At 38.5% G+C, this 23296-nt stretch overlaps 1 protein-coding gene across 4 annotated transcripts in view; it reads right to left on the bottom strand.

The window, feature by feature from the left end:
- The window catches only part of ITSN1 (intersectin 1), a 126988-nt gene that overhangs the window by 30557 nt on the left and 73135 nt on the right, over positions 1–23296 (bottom strand). For all 4 annotated transcript variants that reach the window (XM_089512048.1, XM_089512047.1, XM_089512050.1 and 1 more), the window contains exons 20-28: positions 19510–19757; positions 18709–18868; positions 17595–17800; positions 17244–17323; positions 13771–13937; positions 11028–11073; positions 10062–10183; positions 6646–6763; positions 4069–4260 (exon numbers count right to left, since the gene is read on the bottom strand). In XM_089512048.1, the coding sequence (XP_089368174.1) occupies positions 4069–4260; positions 6646–6763; positions 10062–10183; positions 11028–11073; positions 13771–13937; positions 17244–17323; positions 17595–17800; positions 18709–18868; positions 19510–19757 (1339 nt within the window). The remainder of the gene's footprint in view (positions 1–4068; positions 4261–6645; positions 6764–10061; positions 10184–11027; positions 11074–13770; positions 13938–17243; positions 17324–17594; positions 17801–18708; positions 18869–19509; positions 19758–23296) is intronic.

Genomic DNA, 23296 nt, shown 5'->3' on the forward strand with positions numbered 1-23296 from the left:
ACTGATTGCTTGCAGATGGCTTTTCAAACTAGGATTAGGGCTGCTAGTGTTCCACCCTGCTTTATAGTAATTATTGTATTTTTCTCTGGAATTTTTATTTGTATATTTTAAATCCTTAACAGAAACAAGGCATGGAGCCTAGGCTACATGAGACTCTCAGCCAAACTTCAAAGGTCCTATGCAAATAGCTTGTTAAAGCTGCTGAAAGAGCAATCTGTCGTTTTTGCCTCTGGCCATGTCTGCACTGGCTTCAGCCCTGTTTCGCTGCCAGCATGAAGTCCCGTTGGAAACACTGCCTCCAAGTATGGTGGAGTCTCTTTCTTTGGAGCAGAGATTGAATGGCTATCTGTCAGGAGTGCTTTGATTGTGTGTTCCTGCTTGGCAGGGGCTGGAACTGGATAGCCCTTGTAGTCTCTTCCAACTTTATGACTCTGTGAATGAGTACCTCTTAAGGAATACATCCCACAATAGGAAAAAAGGTTAACTGCTGTAGCTCATCAGAGAAAATGGTTTCTCCTGGATATCTGGTACTTTCCTGGTTTATCAGGTTGCTTAACGTAGCAAGTCCCAATATTCTGTCAGCCATAGGCTACTGTAGGATAAAGTGACAAGCCAGAAAACTGACTAAAAAGTTATTTTATTGTCTACTGAGGTACTTTTGAGTGATGAATAGAAGGACTATGCGAATCCGTAAGAGTGTAGAGTATAAAGCAAGATATTGTGGGAATCATAAAGGAATCTCAACATGCTATTTCTGCATCTTTCAAGTGTCCTTTTCACCTGCAAACAAAATCTCAAGTCTTCACATTGGAAAGGAGTGGAGGGACCCATAGCACATGGAAGAAGCCTTAAGCTTAGCAATGAGTTTGAAGTCCCTATTGGCCAAGTTGAGGTACCTCAATGCAATAACATTTCATGTGAACCCATTAACGTTGGCGGCTGCTTAACTGAACCCAAAGGAATTTATTCCAATTTGTATCTGGGATTGTTATTCCATTTCAGTCTTTTGGCAGCCTGATATAAGTTGCCAAGTTATCTTAGTTTATTTCAAGTTACTGTAGATCAGGCTTTAATGTTTTCCAAGTGCAAAGTGTCAAGCTGCTTCTTGTAAAACAGAGCATAACATCTTAGCACTCACTAGATTAAACTTTCAGAGACTGATTCTGTAATGGGCTTACAAAATTTATTTCAACTACCAATATATTTATTTGTTAAAGCATTTACATGTCTGTGTGCCTTTGGAATTAATGTTCTTATTTTGTACACAGTAGAATTCACATTTATAGATAAGACTGCTGCAAAAATACAAACCCACGTGACAACAAACTTACATTAGCTAAATGGATTTTAGGAAACTAAGGGCCGGTACAGGCAGTTCTAAAGGCAAGGCTTGATACTGTCCCTTTGATCACCAGATCTGGGCCATGGAAACCACACACTGTGGCCCAGATCCAGCGTCTAAACACACCGCCGGAGCACCATGAAGCCAGCCCATGTGTGGGCACGTGAGTGACTTCCAGGTGGTGTCACGGTAGCATCAGAGCATGCATCATGTGTATGCCACACCCCCACAAGGCAGCTTTTAGTGCCGGTCTGCACCGGCTGTAAGTTTCATTCTAGACTTAGTATGGGAAAACTTTAGTCTTTTGGCTCAGTTTTGCTCATACTAGGTGGAGATTATGGAAACTATGAGCCAAAACATCTAGAGAAGCAAAGTTTCCCCACATCTATTCAATATGTAAACACCATGCTAGATTCAGGCAATTATGCAATTCTTTTCACATAAAGAACAGAATTTGGGCATCATAAGGGAATGCTCTAAGCGCTATTCAAAGTGCTGATCCTTGGTGAATTTCCAGAAAAGAAAGGAACAACTGTACCCAACATGTACAAATATGGCTTTAGTCTCAGGCACACTGGGGAAAAATTGCTGGTCCTCTACATAATAGTACAAAAGTGCAGTGCTTTTCAGTCTATCAATAGCATGTTTCTGGAGAAAGACCCTCCATTGGAAGCAAAACAGATACAAAATGACCAAGTGACCTGATAGAGAATTAGATTAATAAAAAAGCAACTCTTTTACATAACATGTGTTAAAATTGGCATTAAGGAAACACTGACAACTGGGATCAGCCTCCCCTTGAATGTTAAACAGGATAAATGCTGATGACTTTCAGTAGTGAAATTTGGAGTTTAGGCTATTTCCTTGTAGTGTCACTTGCTAAATTCCATATGTACACAGTAACAACACAAGAGACGTTTAGTCTAGCTTTTATATGAAGAATTTAATTATCTATACATGTAGCTAATTGTAAAGGCTGTATTACAGTTGTTAAAGCTGAAGGTTTTATATATTTATATATTTTACATTCATATCAAAGAAAATACTGAAGTGCAACTGAATAAGGAGCTTCACTTGTTCTTTGCACCATAAGAATAGAGATAAAAGGAAGTCTACAACACTGCCAGCATGAAATTTAGAAACAGAATACATAAACGAGATAAAACGTTAAAGGTATTAGTAGAGATGCTATATTGTGCTTGAGGCATAGGGCTTTTTCTCCTATGTGCTGGCCGCACTAGGTATTTAATTAAGAGCTTATAACTAATATTTGAAAGACAAACATAGCTTTGACTACAACATATCTACATAAAATTTGACTGTAACCTCCATTTCATATTACGTGTATAAATTCCACAGTCTAGTTTTTTAAAAATGTAAACATTGGAAATTAATTGCAGGAAGATATTTCTATACATTCTTTTTGTCAAGATAAGATAATTATTTGCTCAAGGATGCTGTTCCATAGTCACTAAAGTAACTGTGATGATAAAAGTTTACTTAACCTGAAAAAACATTAATTCTCAAGAAACATATAATTCTTGTATTCTTTTGATTTTATATGAAAAACTAAACAAATCTGAGACATAGAACAAAAAGGTGCTTACTATATGTAGTTACAAATAAGTGTGCAAAATATAACATAATGGAAATAACTGTATTATACATGAATATTCTTTCTTGCACATGGAAGGAAATTAATTTCTTGTCCATGATGTATTTACACACATACACACACACATACACTCCACAAGAACATCCAACATATAACAGTACAAGAAACAAAATCCCTCAGCTGAACTTGTAATTGAGCACATTTTAATTTCCTTTAAACCAGTTTTAGTAGTACATAAATCCTGTTCTTTTAGTAGTACACAAAGGAAAAAAGACAGACAGCAACATCATTGGACAAATGAAAAAGTGAGAATACAAGCCTCAGATTTTTGGACATTTGGAACAATTTTAATAACACATGCAGCATTCCTTGATAGTGGGTCTTTTTGCAATAACAAAATTGCAATGACAAATACTTAATTTCCTTTAAAAGGCTAAAATAGGCATTTAAAAATATTTATACTATTGAAAGCACCTGTGTCAAGGTGGAGAAATAGGTGGGTAACTATGAAAGCCACAAAAGGACCCACTATCCTGTGTTTTTTTGTCTTTTTTGTAATTTTGCTTCTATATCTGTAGATATTAAATAAAAACATTGTGATTACATGCAACTAATGTAAAATGAGGTAAACTGCTCTGCAGTGTGTTCTTCTACTCAGAAGGCAGTAGATGATCATGCTGGAAGTCACATGATCAAGGCTGCATCTCCCAGCATCCCTCTGGACAGTGATATGGGATAGTGGGTCTCTTTGAGGACTTTCAAGCCTGAGTGGGGGATGGACAACATATGATTCCTAGAAAAAGGAGGAAAACAACACATAAGCAAAACAAAACAATGAGCAAAATTCAAGCTAGGAAAATGAGCCTGGTATGTAAACAGCGTGGTGCAAAAATGATAAAGGTCACATGCTACAAGGGGAATGGAACTAAAAACCAACACAAGTTTAGGCTTGCAATATAGAAGGTCTTCAAAGAGAGTTAGGTAAATATATAGCAGTGGCCAAGTTCCAAGTTCTGCAAAACACAGCAGAATCACAGCAATGCTGCATGTTTGTTTGTTTGTTTTTAAATAAGTATTATTTCAGCAACTTCTGACAAAAGTTGTCACTTACATTGCTGGCTTGGGTCCATATCTGTTGTTAGTTTCACATAGTTGGATGGGAAGAGACCCACTTGTCCATTCACTTCTCCTTTCCACCAGTCAGGGTCTTCTTTATTGAGGACATTTATGATCTGGCCTTTGTTGAATGCTAGTTCATCATCATTCTGTGCAATGTAGTCATACATACCAATTACTTGGCACACTGGAAAACAATAGACAACTTTTGAGATTTAAGATTTTCATAAGGCAGAAAAAATATCCTTAAACATTTAAATATGCCAGTTGTAATCCATATATTGTTGAAAATGTACCCCCCAAAAGCATTTAACATTTTCAAAAATGGACTGTGTTTTTCTTAAAAAAAAAAAAAGATGGATAGGAGATAACATGTTCTTACAGTGAGCATACAGCATTACATCTGATGTGAAACTGAATTTGGAAGACAAGAGCCTCTGACGCACCATGCTGATCCTGCCTCACAATCCTTAGTCTCAAGGTCATAAGGCTTTTCTGGTGCTAACATGATCATGAACTGCTTTTTCCTACTTCTCTGTGCTAGGTAGTTCTTGCATTTAAACATTATAAATGTTTTAAGTATGGGATAAATAATGACTTCTGTTAATGCAACACGAGCTTAGGTCACATCAAATACTGTAACTCGATTCTTGGTGCATCTCTGAGGTGTAAGGCAGCCTCTAATACTAATTAGGATAGCTACACTTTAAAATGTTATGTCAAAGTGTTGGTTATTACCTATAAAGTCCTACATGGCTTGGGCCCGAGTTACTTGAGGGAGCGCCTCTCCCTACATAATCTGCCCTGCACACTCAGAACAACAGGCAAACATCTATTGGAATATCCTAGGGTGAGACTGTCTGTAACTCACCAATGAGCATTTACATCTGTTGTTCCTGCATGTTGGAATGGACTCCCTGAGGAGATTTGTCTCAGCTCTTCCTTGGAAGTTTTTAAGAAAGCGTTGAAGACTCACCTATTCCACTTGGCATATCCCCCTAATCCTTCATAGAGATAATTATCCTCCTACCCATCATCCTCCAATGTTATGAGTATTTGTGATGATAATTTGTAATTGTGAGATTGTAAAATGTGAGATTGAGTTTTTAATTCGTTTTTATAGGATGTCTTTATATGAGGTTTTTAGTGGAATGTTTTTTACTGTATTTTATGCTGTAATACGATGTGTTGTGCATCTGTATTTGCATGTGAACCGCTTTGATCTCCCAGGAAAAGCGGTATAAAAATAAAGATTTATTATTTTATAAAGAAATAACAAGGAGGTGCAGTAATTTCTTTGAAAACATACTTACTCATTGGAGATGCTAATCTGTTTTTGTATTATCCAGATCTAATTAATCAAAAGGTTTAAATCAGCATCTGAATTTTTAAATAACTGGGTAAACTCTGCTTACTCTAGCTGCACCTATATTCCATAATATACATGCTCTTAATGAGTCACCAATTATTATACAGAAGAACCATCTTATCGCCAGGGCAGTTGTCCTGAAGAAGAATTCTTGGGACATGATCCCAAGAGTTTATGGGAAAATATTACAGGAACAATTTCTTTTTAGAGCTGGGATGGAGAAAGTCTAACATTCCAAATACTGAACTACAATTTCCATCATCCCTCACCACTATATTGGCTAGGTTGACATGAATTGTAGGCCAACATCAGGAGGGCTACAGATTCCCTATCTCTGCCCACTGACAGCTGCATCCTCCATTTCATGTTGTTTCAATTTCTTAAGGCTTATTTCTGATACCATCCTTGCCTACTTCTTAACACTAGCTTATTTTCTAGTTAACTGAAAGGAGAGGAGGCTTAATGCTTGACTATTTGGCAAGGCAGGAAACTTAAAACTAAGGAGAGAGGGGTTGGAATCAACAGCAATATCCCTCAACAAATGACTGAGGGATAGCTTCTGCAGTGTAACTAACTCATAAACTACCTTTATAGTAATGGAAGGGTGGGCTTACTAAATAATGGAGAAAAAATACTGCATGTTTTAATGGCCAGCTTGTGTTGCAACTTGGGCAACTGAGGATGTTAAGATGATGAAGAAGATGGGAGAAGATGAGCATTTGTTATACTATTCTAAGGTACACTTTCCAGTCACACAACAAGACTCTCAAACCCCAGAGGCCTAGCCTACACTGTACATAATCTGAATGACTATTCTCTGTAACACAGTGTGTTTCATAACTAAGGTCTAAAACACATTGCAGGAATCATCCAGTTTGAGACTGCTTTAACTTCCCTGGATCAATGCTAGGGAATTCTGGGAACTGTAGTTTTGTGAGACATTTAGCCTTCTCTGTCAGAGAGCTCTGGCGCCACAATAAACTACAATTCCCAGGATTCCCTAGCACTGGGTCAGTAGTCTCAAACTAGATTATTTCTGCAGTGTGTTTTGGGCCTAAGTGGACCATAAAAACTTATTGCTGAAATAAAAAAATTAGTTAACAGACAAATATATATGAAAAGAGCTCCCTTTTTAGAGACAGTTTGTAAACCCCTAATGCAAGTCAGACAGAAATGTATCATGGAACATCCCAGCATACTTACCTGAAGGTAATGCTGTTGTTTTAGGTGGCTCAGTTGGTGTAGTTTTACTAGTACCAGGGCTTAAGAGTTTCACATAGTTAGCAGGAAACCATCCAATCTGCCGTTTTTTCCCACGAGCCTAATGAGAAAATGATGGATAGAAATCTATCTGTGAATATATTCTTAGTAATTAGGAGCATCTTGGTTTAAAATCTGTATTTAAAATATTAGAAAAGTGCTGAGTGATTTCATAGACACAATGAAGCGTTCTGAGCTTGCTGAGATAAGGGGGCTTAAATCTAAAGTTCACTGTGCAAAGGGAGGAGACCATCAATTTTCTTTATGTTCTTGCACACAAATCATGTTGAGGATAATGTGCAGCCTCCCAGATCTTGCTGAACTGTAACTCTCATCATCCATGTTAATACAGTTTTAACTTATCTCCTCTTACCTATTTTATTCTTAAATCTAAAACCACCTCTTTCTCAGAGGTGAGTTGTTTTAAAATGAGAAACCAGCAATATTGTCAATGGTACATCTACTTTCTCTAAGCTGTGGAAGATAACATGTAGCTTGTGAAGCATCCAGAAGACAACTGTCTCACTCTGCAATGATGTTGTTGCTGTGTGCATTCAGGCTTCAGGTGTCCAGTGACTCCGTGAGTGGGGTTACACTAAATCAGTTTCAAATGGTGAGTATTGTTGACGTGGACAAGGCGCTGTGTCAAGTAAGGAAGACAACATGGTTTCTTCATTCATGTCCCTCTTGGCTGGCCATCCAGGGAGGAGATGCAATTGGGCTTCAAATACAAAATACCATCAAAGTATCTCTCAGGGAAGGAACTTTCCATCCTGTTTAAAAGAGGCAGTGGTTAAACCACTGCTGAAAAAGCCCTCCCTGGATCCTCTGGAGCTTAATAATTACAAACCAAGAACAAATGTTCCTTTTTGGGGGCAAGGTGATTGAGAAGGCAGTGGCCTTTGAACCCCTGGTGGTCTTAGCTGACGTACACTTCCTTGATCCATTTCAAACTGGCTTCAGAGCAGGATACAGAGTTGAGACTGCTATGGTCGCCTTAGTGGATGATCTTCACCTCAGCACTGATGGGGAAGTGTGTCCCTGCTGGTGCTCTGAGACCTCTCAAAAGAGTTTGATACCATCAACCATAGTATCCTTCTGGGACACCTGAGGAGGTTGGGAATCAAGGGTACTGTGTTGCAATTGTTCCAGTCCTACCTCCCAGGCAGGTTCCAGATGGTGGTGCTTAGGGAGAACTGCTCCTCAAAAAAGGAACATATGGCATACCACAAGGTGCCATACTATCCCCAATGCTATGTGAAACAGCTGGGAAAGAGCATTTGGAGGCATGGAGTGGGATGCTATCAGTATCTTTATGACATCCAAATATATTTCTCCATGCCTACAAAAACAGTTTCACTAAGGACCGTATATTTCTTCTGAATGAATGCTTGAAAGAGGTAATGGGCTGGATGAAGAAAAACAAATTGAAACTGAATCCAGATAAGACAGTGGTCCTTACTATCAAGGGTCCTAATCTGAGGCTGCAGGTGTATCAACCAGTTCTAGATGGCGTCACACTCCCTCTGAAAATTTGGGAGTGCTCCTGGATCTGTCCCTCCAAATGTATGCTCAGATAGATGTGATGGTCAGGAGTGCCTGTTATCATATTTGGCTGATATGCCAACTGTGCCCCTTCCTGGAGGACCTAAAGATGGCAGTGCAGGTGCTGGTAACCTGCAATGTGCTCTATATTATATTTTATTTTTGCTTTATTGGAATAACCACATAGTTACATACCTAACAAACAAAACATTAATTCCTATTCCATTATTTTAGCCATTACTCTTATTTTCTCATAGTATTGATGCCCCTTTCCATTTTTCTTCATATTGTTGTAAAGTTCTGTCATTTTTAGACATTGAAATCATATCAAAAGTGGCTAGTTCATTCAATTTCAAATTCCATTCTTCTATTGTTGGGACAGTACTGGATTTCCAATATTTAGCAAATGTCAATCAGGCAGCAGAAATCATATACAAAACACTCAGTTCATCCTGGACCAAATTATCAGATATTGCATCAGTAATATTTAACAAAAATAATTCAGGAATCAAGGAATATTTTTCCCCAGTGTAAGTGTTATATTTCTATGTATCAGTTTCCAGAATTTTTTAACTGTACTACACTGCCACCAAAGGTGATATAAAGAGCCTCCTTTCTGATTACATTTCCAGCAGTATGAGTTGTTTAGCAATTTTGGCAATCCTTGTTGGGGACACATACCATCTGAAGAACAGTTTATAATAGTTCTCTCTTAGATTGTTACATTTAGGTTCCTTTTTCATACGTTCTCCCAGCTAATCATAGGAATTACTCTTCCAATATTCTGGCACCATCTTATCATGTTTGTTTTACCTGTTTCTTCTATCATTCCCATACTCAACAAGAATTTGTAGATTTTTAAAATTAATTTTGTCCTAGTTCCTTTAATGATTTTATCGAATTCTGTCTCTTTACTTTCTATACCATCTCTAAGTGTATCCCTTTTCCAGTCTTCTCTGTTTTGCCAATATTTAAACCGATTAATCTGGAGGTCCATCTGCATTAATTCTTCTCTTGTCTTTGGTTAGATTTTTTTCTCTTTTATGAAATGCTTCCAACGAGGATATCCATCTGGGAAAATGCATGTACAGTTGTTTCTTATATTTATTCCAAATAGTCAATAGGGCGTTTCCAATAGAATGGATGTGCTCTACATTGAGCTACCTTTGTATCAAGTCCGGAAACTCCAACTGGTCCAGAATTTGGCAGCTAGATTGATTACTGGTACATCCAGGAGTGGATCATATTACACCAAACTTAAAATCACTCCACTGGCTGTCAATTAGTTTCCGGGCAAAGTATAAATGTTGGTTTTTCATTCCACAGAGACTTGCTGGACAGTGGTCATCTGGGTGGATTTGGTTATCGAAAACCTTTTCTTTGAGTCCATTTGTCTCTGGATCTGATGCATCATTTCGTTTATGTATTTTTTCCAGTCTTATTATCGTCCCTCTTACAACTTTCCATTTCATCTATTTTATTATCTATTTATTAGAGAATCTATTGGAGAAGGGTTGCCCACATCCGGTCAGCAGGGCAGATAAATAAAAACTGATGGAGAAGAGGAGAGGAATCTAAATGGAATAAACGAAAAGAATGTTGACTCCTGCCTTGCGGTTGGAGCATGGGGTAAAACCCAAAGGTAGTGGATTGTTCCACCTGCCATATCCAGAATGGATTTAAACATTTTTACTTTTGGATGGTGAATCTTTTTTTTTTAAACAGTTGATGTAGATAAATATTTTCTGTAGCTAATTTAGCCCTCATTTGCTTTGGACATCAGTAAAAGATTTGAGGCAAAACCAGTAACTAACTTGTAGTTCTCCTTCCCACCATCCACCAGGATTCTTCTTCCTGATAAGTATTAGTTGACCGGGAGCAAGTGTAAGCTGCTCTGGACCTGTTGCTGTGTATGAAGCAATAACTTGAGCAATCTCTGTCAAACGAAAAAAAAATATTTTCATCAATCTAGACTCTGAAAAGTAACAGTATTCATTAAATTTAACATACATTTATTGTGCTTTCATTTATTATACTAAGACAGTGTTCATTTTATGCACAATTTTCTAATAGATGCCAAGTGTGGTTTAGACAAAATGTTGATCTATACTTGCCCCCAGTTCACTGGCTTATCAAGAGCTTTTCTCACTCAAGAGCTTTTTGTGCTTTTTTTCTTCATGCTTCTCTTCTCAATTTAAAGTAATAAGAACATTGTACAACACTGACTAGATGTATACTTCCTGGTAGCAGGTCATCTCAAGGCCAATTGTTATAGAAGCACTGAGAACACAGTGCTGAAGCAAATAAAAAACCCGCTCAGCACTGTGGGCTCCAAGGATCTTACAGATTGGTCTAAAGAAGTGTGAATTCTGCAATATAGGTCTTTAAATTTTTACAAGATAGAGGAAGAGCAGGGAAGGGTAGATCGAAGGTTGCAACTGGTGCTGGGCATGGCCAGAAAATAGCCTGAGACAACAGAAATGTTATTTTGTTTTTTGATTAAAAAAAAACCACTCACACAAAAACCAAACAAACCAGGAGCTACAGTAACTACAGTTTCTCGGTAAGCGTGTCCCATCTAGAGAAGCACCCAGAAAGAATGCTAGGCATTGAAATGGGATATCATATATAGCAGCAGTATGATATTTCTTAAAAACTGATAAAGACACAGACAATAGACTGACCCTTTAAACAGTTATACTTGTACAATGATAACAGAGAGGGAAGAACAAGAAATATTTTACAACTGTTGATTTCATATCACTCAGAATACAACTCACCAGGTTTCTTCCCTAGGCTTCCTGTTTTTCCAGCAGTTCCAGGCACCTTTAAATAATAATGCAAACATAAGATGTCATTTTGCAGAATAATTTTTGTATAATATGGCCAGATTCTACAAAGCTCTGCAATTAATTATACAAAGAGTTACCTGATAGCAGTTCCTACATACCACATGACAAGCTTCTTTGAAAACTTAAAAAGTGTTTCAAAAGTAAGCTGTGATATAGTAGGATGCACTGCAGTTCAAAGAAACAGAAGCAAAAATCTTAAACTTGTGCCCAATTTTAGCTTCTTATTTCTGGCCAAGGTGTTTTCCTATGCAACATTTTAACATTTTGTATTTGAGAGGCCATTAAAACAACACTACACCCTCATGGTTATAGTTAAGAGCTGCTCATTCTCTGCTAAAATAAAACACGTCAAGTTGTGAATCCTGGCAATCCAAATTTTCTAGCAAATGCACTTATATCCATTGCGTAAATTTAAGGCAAACCTGTGCAATTTTATTCTGGACTTTTTGCTATTTTACATTCAGGTTTCTATTCTGACCTTCAGCAATAGGAACCACCAACATATAAGGCACATCTGTGGGAACCAATGTGTTACTTACATGTAGAAGTGACAGACGTATACACAAAGCATTTTTTTTACAGACAGAGGATTGCTACACATCCCAATCTATATGTGTGACACATGCTAATCCTCTCACAGATGTTCCTTGCATGTAGGAACTTTGTAAATGTGGCCAAGTCACATTTAACATACATGCATTTAAGGATTCTGAAAGTCAAACATACAAGAGCAATTTTATAGTATTACAGAAACTTAAATCTTTCTCTCTCCTAACTGTGCACTCTAAAATTAGACTGTACATATTTTATTTGTATTCTGAGTGAAGACTGTATTTCAAATTATCACACAGCAACTGAATCATCTTAAAATTAGTTATTCTGCACAAGTATTTTGTGTTTGCCACAGCAGTGACTTAAACAAATTCAGTGTGATAAATATTAAAGGACTACATTTTGGAAAAGAGTACTGGTCCCTGATCAGAGTGACATCACTGATGCTTTGTAACAACTAAGGGATTTTCAAATTCACAGGTATTTTTGACATAACAGAGTAACTGTTCCACTTAAGCACAATACACTGTTTTTCAAGCAGTATGTTAAATGTGTATTTCCTTGACTTAACACTAATAAATAAAACAGCAGCAATAGCAATGTCTGAACCAACATCTGTGATCAGTAATGGACTGAATGAGGGCAAACAAACTGAAACTTAATCCAGACAAATAAGGCGCTCTTGGTCAGTTGAAAAAGATAGATCAGAGAATAGGGACTCTGCCTGTGCTGGATGTGGTTACACTCCCTGAAATCTCAGGCTTGCAGCTTGGGTGTTCTCCTGGACTCAACTCTGTGCATGGATGCCCAGATTTCAACAGTGCTCAGAGTGCATTTGCACAGTTAAAACTAGTGAACCAGCTGTACCCATTCCTTGAGATGTCAGATCTGGCTACAGAGGCAGCCTTGATTACATCCCATTTGGACTACTATAACATACTCTATGTGGGGCTGCCTTTGGATAGTGTTTGAAACCTGCAGCAGGCAGGTCCAAAAGGCTGTGGCCAGAAGGTTAACTAGGGTGAGTTATAGAGAGCTTATAACTCCCCTTTTAATCAGCTTCTTTGGCAACTGTTTCATTTCTGAGCACAATTCGAAGTGCTGATCATGACCTATATGGCTTAGGTCCATACTATTTGAAACACCATATCTCACTATATGAATCTGCCAGAAATCTAAGCTCTTCAGGGGAAGGATTTTTCTCAGCCTTGCCACTATCACACAAATTGGTTAAGGACATGAAACAGAGGACATGAGTTGGTTGAGGACATGAGAGAGAGCTTTCTCAGTAGCTGCTCCCACCCTCTGCAACTCTCTTTCGCAGGTGGCTAGGCTATCCCTGTCCCTGTTTTCCTGTTGCCTGAAGGCAAAGCCTTTCATTTCCAAGAGGCTTTTAATATGTAATGGTGCCCAGAAGGCTTCTTATTGGGGTGTTTGCTTTGCTATCTTTTAAATATTTTCATATTTTTAAGGATTTTACATTTTTGACTGTTATATTTTATATGGTATTTTAATTACGCTTTAAAATTGTACTGTTTAGTTGTTGTTGTTTTTAAACATCTTTTGTGAGCTGCCTTGGGTCCAATTTGGGAGAAAGGTGGCAAACAAGCAAACCATCCTGACTGGGCTATACGCAACCCACAGAAGCAAAGACTGCTTTTGAAATTGTCCAGGTCAACATTTCTGTTCCTCCCCATCCATTCAGTTTAAGGTCATCAATTTAAAATCATCTACTGTAGTATAGGAGAGAAAAGGAGACTATAAACAATGATTGTCATCCTGTATTGCAGTTATATGTTTATATCCTAGAGTTACAGATAGATATCTACTCTGTATTCAGATATGCTATGTATTTACGATTGTGGCACTATGCCCTAATTGTAAATACTCCAAAGAACCCACCTTAAACTTGAGGGAGCTGCTCTGAACAATGGTGGTTTGCAGTGCAGGCAAGTGAGACACTTTAGGATAGTGCAGCTGGCCCTTCCCTACTTCTGAATTATGGTGTGACAAGCTTTCTGCTCCTTGAGTCATTTGCAACTATGTTTATGTAGTTACAAATGTAAAGCAGGATCTGGGTTATTGTTTTGTTAGGAACATGGATGTGTACACACTTTACCTCAGAATCTTTGAGTCTAACATAGTTAGATGGAAATACTCCTGATTTATCTCCCAACATTCCTGTCCACCAGTCTCCATCCTTCTTGGTCACAAGAATTAAATCGCCTTGCTGAAATGTTAAGTCCCCTTGTTCTGAACTTTCATATGTGTACATGGCAATATATTCTAGAAGGTGGAAATCAGAAAATATGTGTTAACAATGAGCCAAAATAGAAACTGTATTTTATGAAAGGAAGATAATTTAATGGAATATAGGTTTTCCTTTCATTTTTCATAGCAGCAACGTCTGTTCTCACAAATTAACGTCATGGCAATCCTAAAATGAAAGAAGTCCCACCTAAGGAGGAGGGCATTTTCTGATGTTCTTGGTACAATATTTAATTTACTGAAATGTTCTCATGTCAGAAATTTGCTAGGGTGAGTGGATAGCAATGTGATCAACAGCCTCCAGTAATTGCCCATTTTGGGGAAACATGTGTTTGGCCCTCCTCAAAAAATCTAGGGAATGGGTGACAATGGATGGATGAAGCACACCAGAGTCCTGTGGTGAGCCAAAGCACCACCAAAATCCCACTTGCTGGTCACCTTTACTCTAGGTGGTACAATGACTAGCAATCAATGGAGCCAATTTTAATTGATGACAGTTTCAGTGATACTGAAAGCTAGAGATATTTTGGTTTTATTATTCATTATTTATACAGAATAGAAATTAAAGATGATCTGTGTTCTTAGAACAAATGGTGGATTTTGTTTCATTCACTAATTTGCATAAATTAAAATCTCAACACAAAAAGGAAAGGCATAGTTTCATTTATTCCACTGTACATTCTTTCCCTTCTTATGACGTATACACACAATTTAGGTAAATGCTTTATAATTTTAGTTAGTTGAATGGCGGATGATTAAATCCACAAAACGCATTAGCATTTAAACAAGTAACTCTATTTCAGTATCTACTTTTAAAAAAATCAGGAAATTCCTTGTGAGAACATGAAGTTCAGCAGCTTGCTTTTCTATTCATTTCATGAAGTGGACACTCCCCATGGGTACAAAAGAGTGTGCACATATGGTGCTCCTTTCTCTATTAAAAAGGAATAGCAAAAGTATATTTTCAGATGTTCTCATTATAACATGAGAAGGCCTAAATCAGGAATGGGGCGAACTGCCACCCATAGGCTACTTGAGACCATCCATCTCCAAGGCCTACACTGCTGGGCTCTGGCCCCATCAAAACTCCACATCCTAGAAATAATTGCCCCAAGTGAACAATATATATTTTGCTGTTATAAGCGGCCATTTTGCCCTATTCCTCACCACTACTTCTTTTAGGTCTAAGGAGCATTTCTCAAAAATGAAAATGACTGACTGGTTACTTTTAATTTTTTTTTTGGGGGGGGGAGGAAGCCCACATAGGCTGATGGGCAAATAGGGCTAAATGCCCAATCATATTCCCCCATATGGTACCACTGGTCATTTTCCAGACTTTTTAGCTAAGGGAGTTGGTATGGGGGTGGAATGACAGAGGGGCAGGTGAGGCCCTCTGAGGTCCCTGGACAGAAGTTACCCATGGGTAACTTCCTCTAGAGGTTGTCCACTTATGGCCTCTATGAAGCAGCCAGCTTGATTTTCCTCCAATTTGCTTTCACTGAAGGATAAAATATATTTTTAAAAAGTCTCGTCTTTATCATCTCCAGAGACATGCTTCGCAGTGGTAATCTGAGAGGGCTCTTTTTCTTTTCTTTTTTTTTAAATTTTCATTAAAAATTTATAAAATAAAAAATACAGTTAACAAACATAAACACTTTATATTACAGAGGGTTTCCTTCCACAAACAATCCCCCCTTTAAGGTTTTAGTACAAGTAACTTCCTTGAGTGACCTACACAAAACAATAAAATGTCAACATTGATTCTTCATGTACAATAATACCATTTCCTAGGATTTATTCTCAATAAGCTTATTCTACATAGTCCTTTTACTTATATTTGGCATTTTCATAGGTTTAATAATCTCTGACGTTATTGAAGTTGTCTTTATTTTTCTTTCTTTGATTTCTTCTTTCTTCTTTGTTTTTATTTTTGCCTGCTTGTCATTGATTTGGTGATTTTTCTTAACTGTCTAATCTATATCTATGGAGAATGGGTTGCCTCTGACCAGATGGCAAGGCAGCAATTAAAACTGACGGAGAAGGCGGTTAGGAGACACAACAGAAAAAAACCCCTGAAAACATTATTGACTCCTGCCTCATGGATGGCACATGGGACTAAATCCAAGAGAAGTGGATTGCTTCCCTGTCATCCCAAGAATGTATAATTCCTCCATAATTTTCAAAACAAAAATGGCAAGAGACAATACAGTCTGCCCTTCATCATTTGTGGGGGTTAGGGGCACAAAACCTCCATGAAAGTGGAAAAACATGAATAGGCATGGCCTATGGTGCCTCAGGCCTAGTGTCATCCAGTGTGTGTGTGTGGGGGGGGGCGATGGCAGGGGGTCACCCACTTGCTTAGCAGGCTGCCTGCCCAGGGCTCCCAGGTGGTGGCTAGGCAAGTGAGACAATGGAAGGGAGGAGGAGGAGCATGCACGTGCCCTTCCTGACTGCTCTGTCCTAGGCTCCCCCTTCCAGGGGGAAAGCCTGAGATCGAGGAAGAAGAGGAACATGTGTGCCCTTCCTGGTTGCTCCATCCTGGGATTTTTCCTCAAGTTAAAAGGCCAGGAATGGAGAAGGAGCACACATGCACCCTTCCTTGCTGCTCTGTCCTAGGGGGGAGCCCAGAATAGAGAACGAGAAGAACATGCATCCTTCCCGGCTGTGCAGGGGGCTGAAGCATGGTTCTCCTTCAGACACAGGCAAACTCAGAAGCATGGTTCTCCTTCAGGCACAGGCAAACTCACAAATAATCAAATCCAAGAATGTTAAATCCACAAATGTGGAGGGCCGACTGTATATGTTTTTAACTGAAATGAAATTTAGCAGTTACACAAGCTCAGAAAATGCAGCACCCCACCAGCATATTAAATAGCCTCTATATCTTCTACAATATAATAAAAGCCATATGATGATCACTTAATTGATTAAACAGACAGATCAAATGTCCAGGAATTAACTCTTTTAGAACATGGCCACATAGCCCAAAAAACTCACAAAAAACTAAAGAACAAATTATAATTCACCAAGCTTAGATCTAAGATAGAACTACATCTAGTTCATATCCAAAACCCTTGATCTCCTCCTTTATGTGTGACAGAAGGAGAGGAAAGGGAGGCATATTGTTCTCATAATCACAAACCAATGTTTAGCACACCATGCCCGAACCTAGGCCATTCAGCTGTCAAATTGAAACAGTGATATTGTCTATAACAGTTTGACAACAGTATTTATACAAAACTACACTGCATTCAAACACATCCAGTATTACTCAATGACTTAATGCTATTTGTTTTTGTTTGGCACATTCTCTAACATTCTTACCTTCTCCTGAAACAGCAGGTTTTGCTACTGGTGATGTTCTCTTTAGATTAGCAGGACTCTCAGAAGATCCAGAATCCATGCTTAAAAAAACAAGTGAAAATGTATTTTCAAAATGAACTCTTTTGTCACCATGTCAGTTTAGAATACAGAATACAATCATTCAAGTAACAATGTTAGTGATAATACATTTTATTTTGGCTCTGATTAGAAGTCTTTATATTACTTCCATACTGTACTACAAGGCACCAGATCCATTCACACAAACACATAGCACTATCCAAATAGGTTTTTTAGCCATGATTCTTTTCAAATATTACAGAAAAGGTCTTGTAGCAAAAATAAGAACAGTACCTTGTGGATTTCCTTATAGGACCAGAAATAAGCTTCACGTATGATTTAGGAAACCAGCCCTTTTGTCCTTGAACTTCTCCAAACCACCACATGTCTTGTTGTTCTAACACAGTGATAATATCATTCTTGTTGAAATTAAGATGGTTGTCCTTCTTGGCTCGCCAAGGATATAAAGCCTGTGCTTGAAGTCCCTCAACTTTTTCACCCTGATTGGATATACAGAAGATGAAAAAAACATTAATTTGGCTAACACTAACAGCATGCAGTAACTGGCCTGAAACTACCATATTTTCCGGCATACTCGCCGTATAAGACAACCTCCTTGTCATACCAAATAAAATTAAAAACCAGCTACGTGTGCCAGTTCCCCAGGCCTCTACTGAGGTCTGCAAAGCCTGCCTCACATGCAGGCAGTGCCCTGGCCTACTATAGACTGAGTTAAGGGGGCCTGGTGCCCACACGCACCACTTTGAGGGGCCTCCAGAGGCCTGGAAGCCGGCAGTTGGCTGTGCACACATGCAGGCTTCAAGGGGCCTCCAGAGGCCTGGAAACCGGCAGCTGGCTGTGCACATGCACCAGCTTCAAGGGGCCTCCAGAGGCATGGAAACTGGCAGCTGGCTGTGCACATGCGCCGGCTTCAAGGGGCCTCCGGAGGCCTGGAAACCGGCAGCTGGCTGTGCAGATACGCAGGCTTCAAGGGGCCTCTGGAGGCCTGGAAAGTAGGAGGAGGCCAGCGGCAAACGTGCTTGCGACCTCTGTGGCCGGGTTTAACCCGGCGTATAAGATGATCCTCAACTTTTGACGGAATTTTAGAGGGTTAAAAAGTTGTCTTATACGCCGGAAAATACAGTATATAGCAAGACCACATAAAAACTGTCTACTGTGAATTTTTCAATACTAATTATTGTACAAGCAGGATTTCCTAAATTGTTAATTGACTCTGTCCTGCCCATGCTTATAAAATAAGGCAAACAGTCTGTGCGGCTCTTTTCTTACCTTTAATTACTTAATTCTTTAAGTGACAGTATTGCAAAATAACAGATTGACATTTTTAGCAAAAAACAAAAACCTTACAGCCATACCATAGTACTTTGGCTTAAAAACAGCTACTCACCTGACCCAAGACGGGAGAAGGAGATGATCCAGTAACAGTAGCTGGAGTGAAGGCAGATCTTTGCCTCAGCTGTCCTGTACTAGGAACAGTAAGTGAAGGTTGAGCTGCCCAAGCATCCCAGTTATCAGTCTCTTGTTTATCACTAGTACTTGTTGGCCATCTGGAAAAAGAAGGCAGATACAATTGATTCAGTGACAAATTCCCTTCCCCTTTTACTTCTTGACTGAGATACTGGATCATGCCTCAGATTCTACTGCAACATATTTATACCTGCCTCATCTCCCACAGCTATTGTAAGACCCCCAAATCAAAAAGGAGGAGATATGGAAGTTCACATATGAAATGTACATTTCTGAGTGAACAAATTTTTGTTTTGTCTTCAATCAAGTTAGAAACTCTGAAAAAAACTATGACCACAACTATTTTCTTTGTTACTTTGTAGTTAACAAGGAATTTTTTTTGTTTCCAAATTTTTTTACTCAATGGTTTTTCTTTTTAATATTTGTAATCCCAGTAGTCTTTTAAAGCCTGTATTCCATTGTACAAGATTAGAAAAAGGTTTTACTAAAATGATTTTTAAATTCGTGTTTCAGACTGGTTTTTGAACATAGGAACTTCTGAGAATTCATTTGCCTAGGATGAACCAATTTAGTTATACCTCTGAAACTCCCCAAATAACTAAGCACCAGCACAGATGGTTCAAAACTACTTGTAGCAAGGCTGCTTTGAACTATCTGGATTATCCTGCTTTAAAGTTATAAAGAAGAAAGAAGGAAAAACTGAACCCCAATGAAACCGTACGTTGAACTGAAGTCTGCCCAGTTGTTGGCAGTGGTACTTGAATCTGTAGGAACAGGCGGTGCCAATGGTGTTGTAGGGGTTTCACGCAATGAAACTTTAGGTACAGCTGTTATATCAGTTACTGGCTTTAGAGAGTTTGAAGTTTCACTTTCAGAAATTTTCTCTGCATAGTTTGCAGGAAACCATCCTGTTTTTCCCTTCAGTTCACCTCCAAGCCACCCAGGCTCTCCAGTCTGACTTTCATCCACCTGTATAAACAATTCACAAATTAATCTAGAATGTAAAAAAAAAGTTACATTCTACATATTTTTGTTACCATTTGAAAGTTATGAAGCAATGTTTGTACTCTGTGTACCGTTTATTCAGTGATATGACAGTTATGTTAATGAAATTTAAGTATGGTGTACTGATTATGGCAGAATGCTTTGATAAATTCTAACATCAGTTAAAGCAAACACTCTAAGAAACCTGTTACTGGCCTGAAGCTATCAGTTCCAAGAAATCTCTTAAACTACTGTTTCAGAGTTACTGATTTAAAGGAAATTATCCAAATAATTCTCTATCTTCCCAAAGATAGAGGACACAATGGTCCAATTCAGACATAATGATAGCCAGAATTCTTTATTATTTGTCCTATTGGAAATTATGTCAGTGGCTAAACAAACCAGGAAGTATCCAAACTAGGATTCTTGACTCATGACTCTCCTAACAAACCAGAAAGAGAAATGAAGGGTTGCTCTTAGCTTTTGTCTTAAAAATTCAATAGCAGCAGTGACCACTTGTAAAATATCAGTCTTTCAGCCTGAAATACAGAGCCTACAAACCAATCCATCCAAGATGTTTACTAATAAAAATATTCTTGAAAGCTTTAGACTCTCTTTTACACACACACACACACACACACACACACACAAGCCTGTTGTTCACTGACATTTGGAAGTGCTCGTACTTACTATTACAGTGGTCCCTTGCCTTACACAGGGATCCATTCCGGACCCTGCCATGTAAGGCAAGTTCTGCCTATGCTTGAGTCCCATTAAGGATAATGGGGCTCGTGTACATGGCGGTGTGGTGGTGTGAGTGAGCGCCATTCATTGAATGGCACGGGGAGCCCATGTATGACATGGGCGCACTGTATTGGTTGTCACTATAGATGGATACAGCAACAGCTTTTCTATGTAGGCAGGCTTTTTAAAATCATGCTAGCCTGGTTTTATGGGGGGAGGTGTTTTAGATTACATTGTTAAACTTTTCTATGTTTTAAATTTTAACTTTGTAGCATTTTAATTAGTTTATTTTAATTGTATTTTCAAATTTGTTTTAATGTGTTTTTATATTGTGAGCCACTTTGGGTCCCTTTTGGGAGAAAGGCGGCATAGAAATAAAATAAAATAAAATAAACAGAACAGCTGTCCTTCTGGGACATCCAACCAATAGTTTCTTTCCCAATAATAACCAGGGTAATAATTGTTAGGGCAGCTGGAGCAGGGGAAGAACCATATGGCAAAAAAGAGAAAATAATCCCTAATCTGTCCTAACACAAAAAAAAAGCCCATTCAGTAAAATAATCCCATGAGTAAAACAATCCCATGTGGCTTCCATGAAAGAATCCTGTACAGTACATATTTAGTCAGAAGATAGACAAAACTCTGCTTAGTACAGATTCTCAGGTAAAAAGACAAAGGATTGAAGCCTCAAAACATAAATGATGCCTTACAGTACAATCCTGTACAGTACTTACTTACTTGGCTATAAGCCCCAATGAAAGAAAGCAAACTTTCTATCAGACAAATATGGTCTAGGATTACAGATCTCCACACCTCCCGCCATTTCACAGATCCTCAGTCTCTCTCCCGCCTCATCATGTACAGTATATGCAAATACAGAGAACCTTCGAATCTGCTGGGGTTTGATTTCCGGACCGGTTATTTGTGGATGCTCAAGTCCTATTACTGTATATTCAATGGTGTAGTAAAATTGTGTCCCTTATTTAAAATGACAAAATCAAGGTTTGCTTTTTGTTTTGTTTTGGGTTTTTTTTCTGGAGGGAGGAGTATTTTCTCTGTGAATAGTTAAATCTGTGGATGTGGAGGACGATTATACAGGTATTCCAACATTTAAAAAAATCCAAAATATGGAACACTTTTAGTCCCATGCATTTCAGATAAGAGATACTTAACTTGTATTACACAGAAATTATTAAAACCTTCTTATTAAAAGCATTTCACTCATTCCAAAAGGGAACACCCTACATAGGACTTCAGTCTTTTAATTCTCCCAGGAGGAAATGAGGTGTCTTCAGATTTTTAGGGCTAGCAAGCAAATTAGGAATTTTATATAATGCTGTGTGGAAATCATACAATATTACTCTTGGGCTGAAAGAGGAGCTTTTTCATTCATGAAATGGTAGCAATGGCATTTCTCAAAAGTCAAAAAAGTTAGGTTACAAGCTATCTAACATACCGAGGCACTTGAGGAAGAAATAGGATCTGAGCGCCAAAACACAAAACCCCTTTTTGTACCCTGGTTTTCTCTTCCGACAGCCATTTCCCACCAAGCAAACAGATATGGCCATTAATTTTGTCAATAATATTAATACAAGGCAGATGTAGGATCTGCACCCCAAATGCCAAATCACATATCTGCCTGCACAAAAACCAATGAAATAGCCAATAATAGCAAATAATCTAACATACACACAGGCAAAACACATTGCCTAATCACATCACTAGCCCTAACAACTTAGCCCCCCGCCCCCAGATACTTGTACCTGCCAGGAAGCATCTTACCATCCCCAGTAAAAAGCAAATTTCCTGGGTGACAATGCATGTTTCAAAATGAAGTACTGGTCTGGAGTCACCTACCATTATCTACTAGCAGAACTACCTAGCTTTGCAACAATTATAAACCCACTAGCCATCTCCCAACTCTGGTGTTCAACTCTCTTTTCTCACCCCATCTTTTTTCTTATTGGTTTTTCTTCCCATTTTCCAACATGCATTCAGCCTTTGTCCCTGCTAACTCTTCTCGTTCTGTTACTAAACAGCTTGAGCCCCATTTCCTTCTTTAACTTTTTGAAGGCACTGAAGGGCTTCAGTGAATAGCAGCATATGGAACTTCTGAAGAAAAGACTAACTCAAAGCTTCCTGTAGCTTTACCAGGTAAGAAAGTTTGCCACCTAGGGAGAGAAACTAATACTACAGAATATAGTCAGCTTTAATCTAATAACATTATGTAAACATTTTAAATACAGGCTAAGACCCACACATGCTCATTTATTGTTATAGAACAGGGATGGACAACTTTCCCAGGTGCATGGGATGAACAAACTACATCACCTCCGCATATGGAAGTGAGGCCTCCTTGTCCCCAAACAGGACCATCCAGAATATTGCAAAATTGTTTCCACAGCCCCTAGGGAAGGTTGTGGGGGCCACATGGGGGCCACTTGTGGTGCATGGCAACCACAAGCTGCACCCTGTTCACCTCTGGGATCCAAAGACATTCTTAGAAATAAATATAGCATTGGTCAATAGTAATTCACTTTGAGTTATGTCAACTTTGCAGTGGTGGTTTTAAGAGATTTTGGAGTGCCATATTGTCACCTTAACAGATTTATTTATTTATTTATTTTAAAAAGGACAGGTAGGAAGATTGGTGAGCACTACAGTGGGGTTGAGAGGCACTATGTTCAGAACCTGAGTTCTTGGGTGTGCTGTTATTCATTACCACATTCTCCTGAAATGCTTTCTTCAACATTTTTTTGTATTAAATAGACTATTATCAA

The sequence above is a fragment of the Sceloporus occidentalis genome, unplaced genomic scaffold, assembly GCF_023333645.1.
Source record: "Sceloporus occidentalis isolate IW3139 unplaced genomic scaffold, rSceOcc1.0.p SCAF_2, whole genome shotgun sequence".
Taxonomy (NCBI): domain Eukaryota; kingdom Metazoa; phylum Chordata; class Lepidosauria; order Squamata; family Phrynosomatidae; genus Sceloporus; species Sceloporus occidentalis.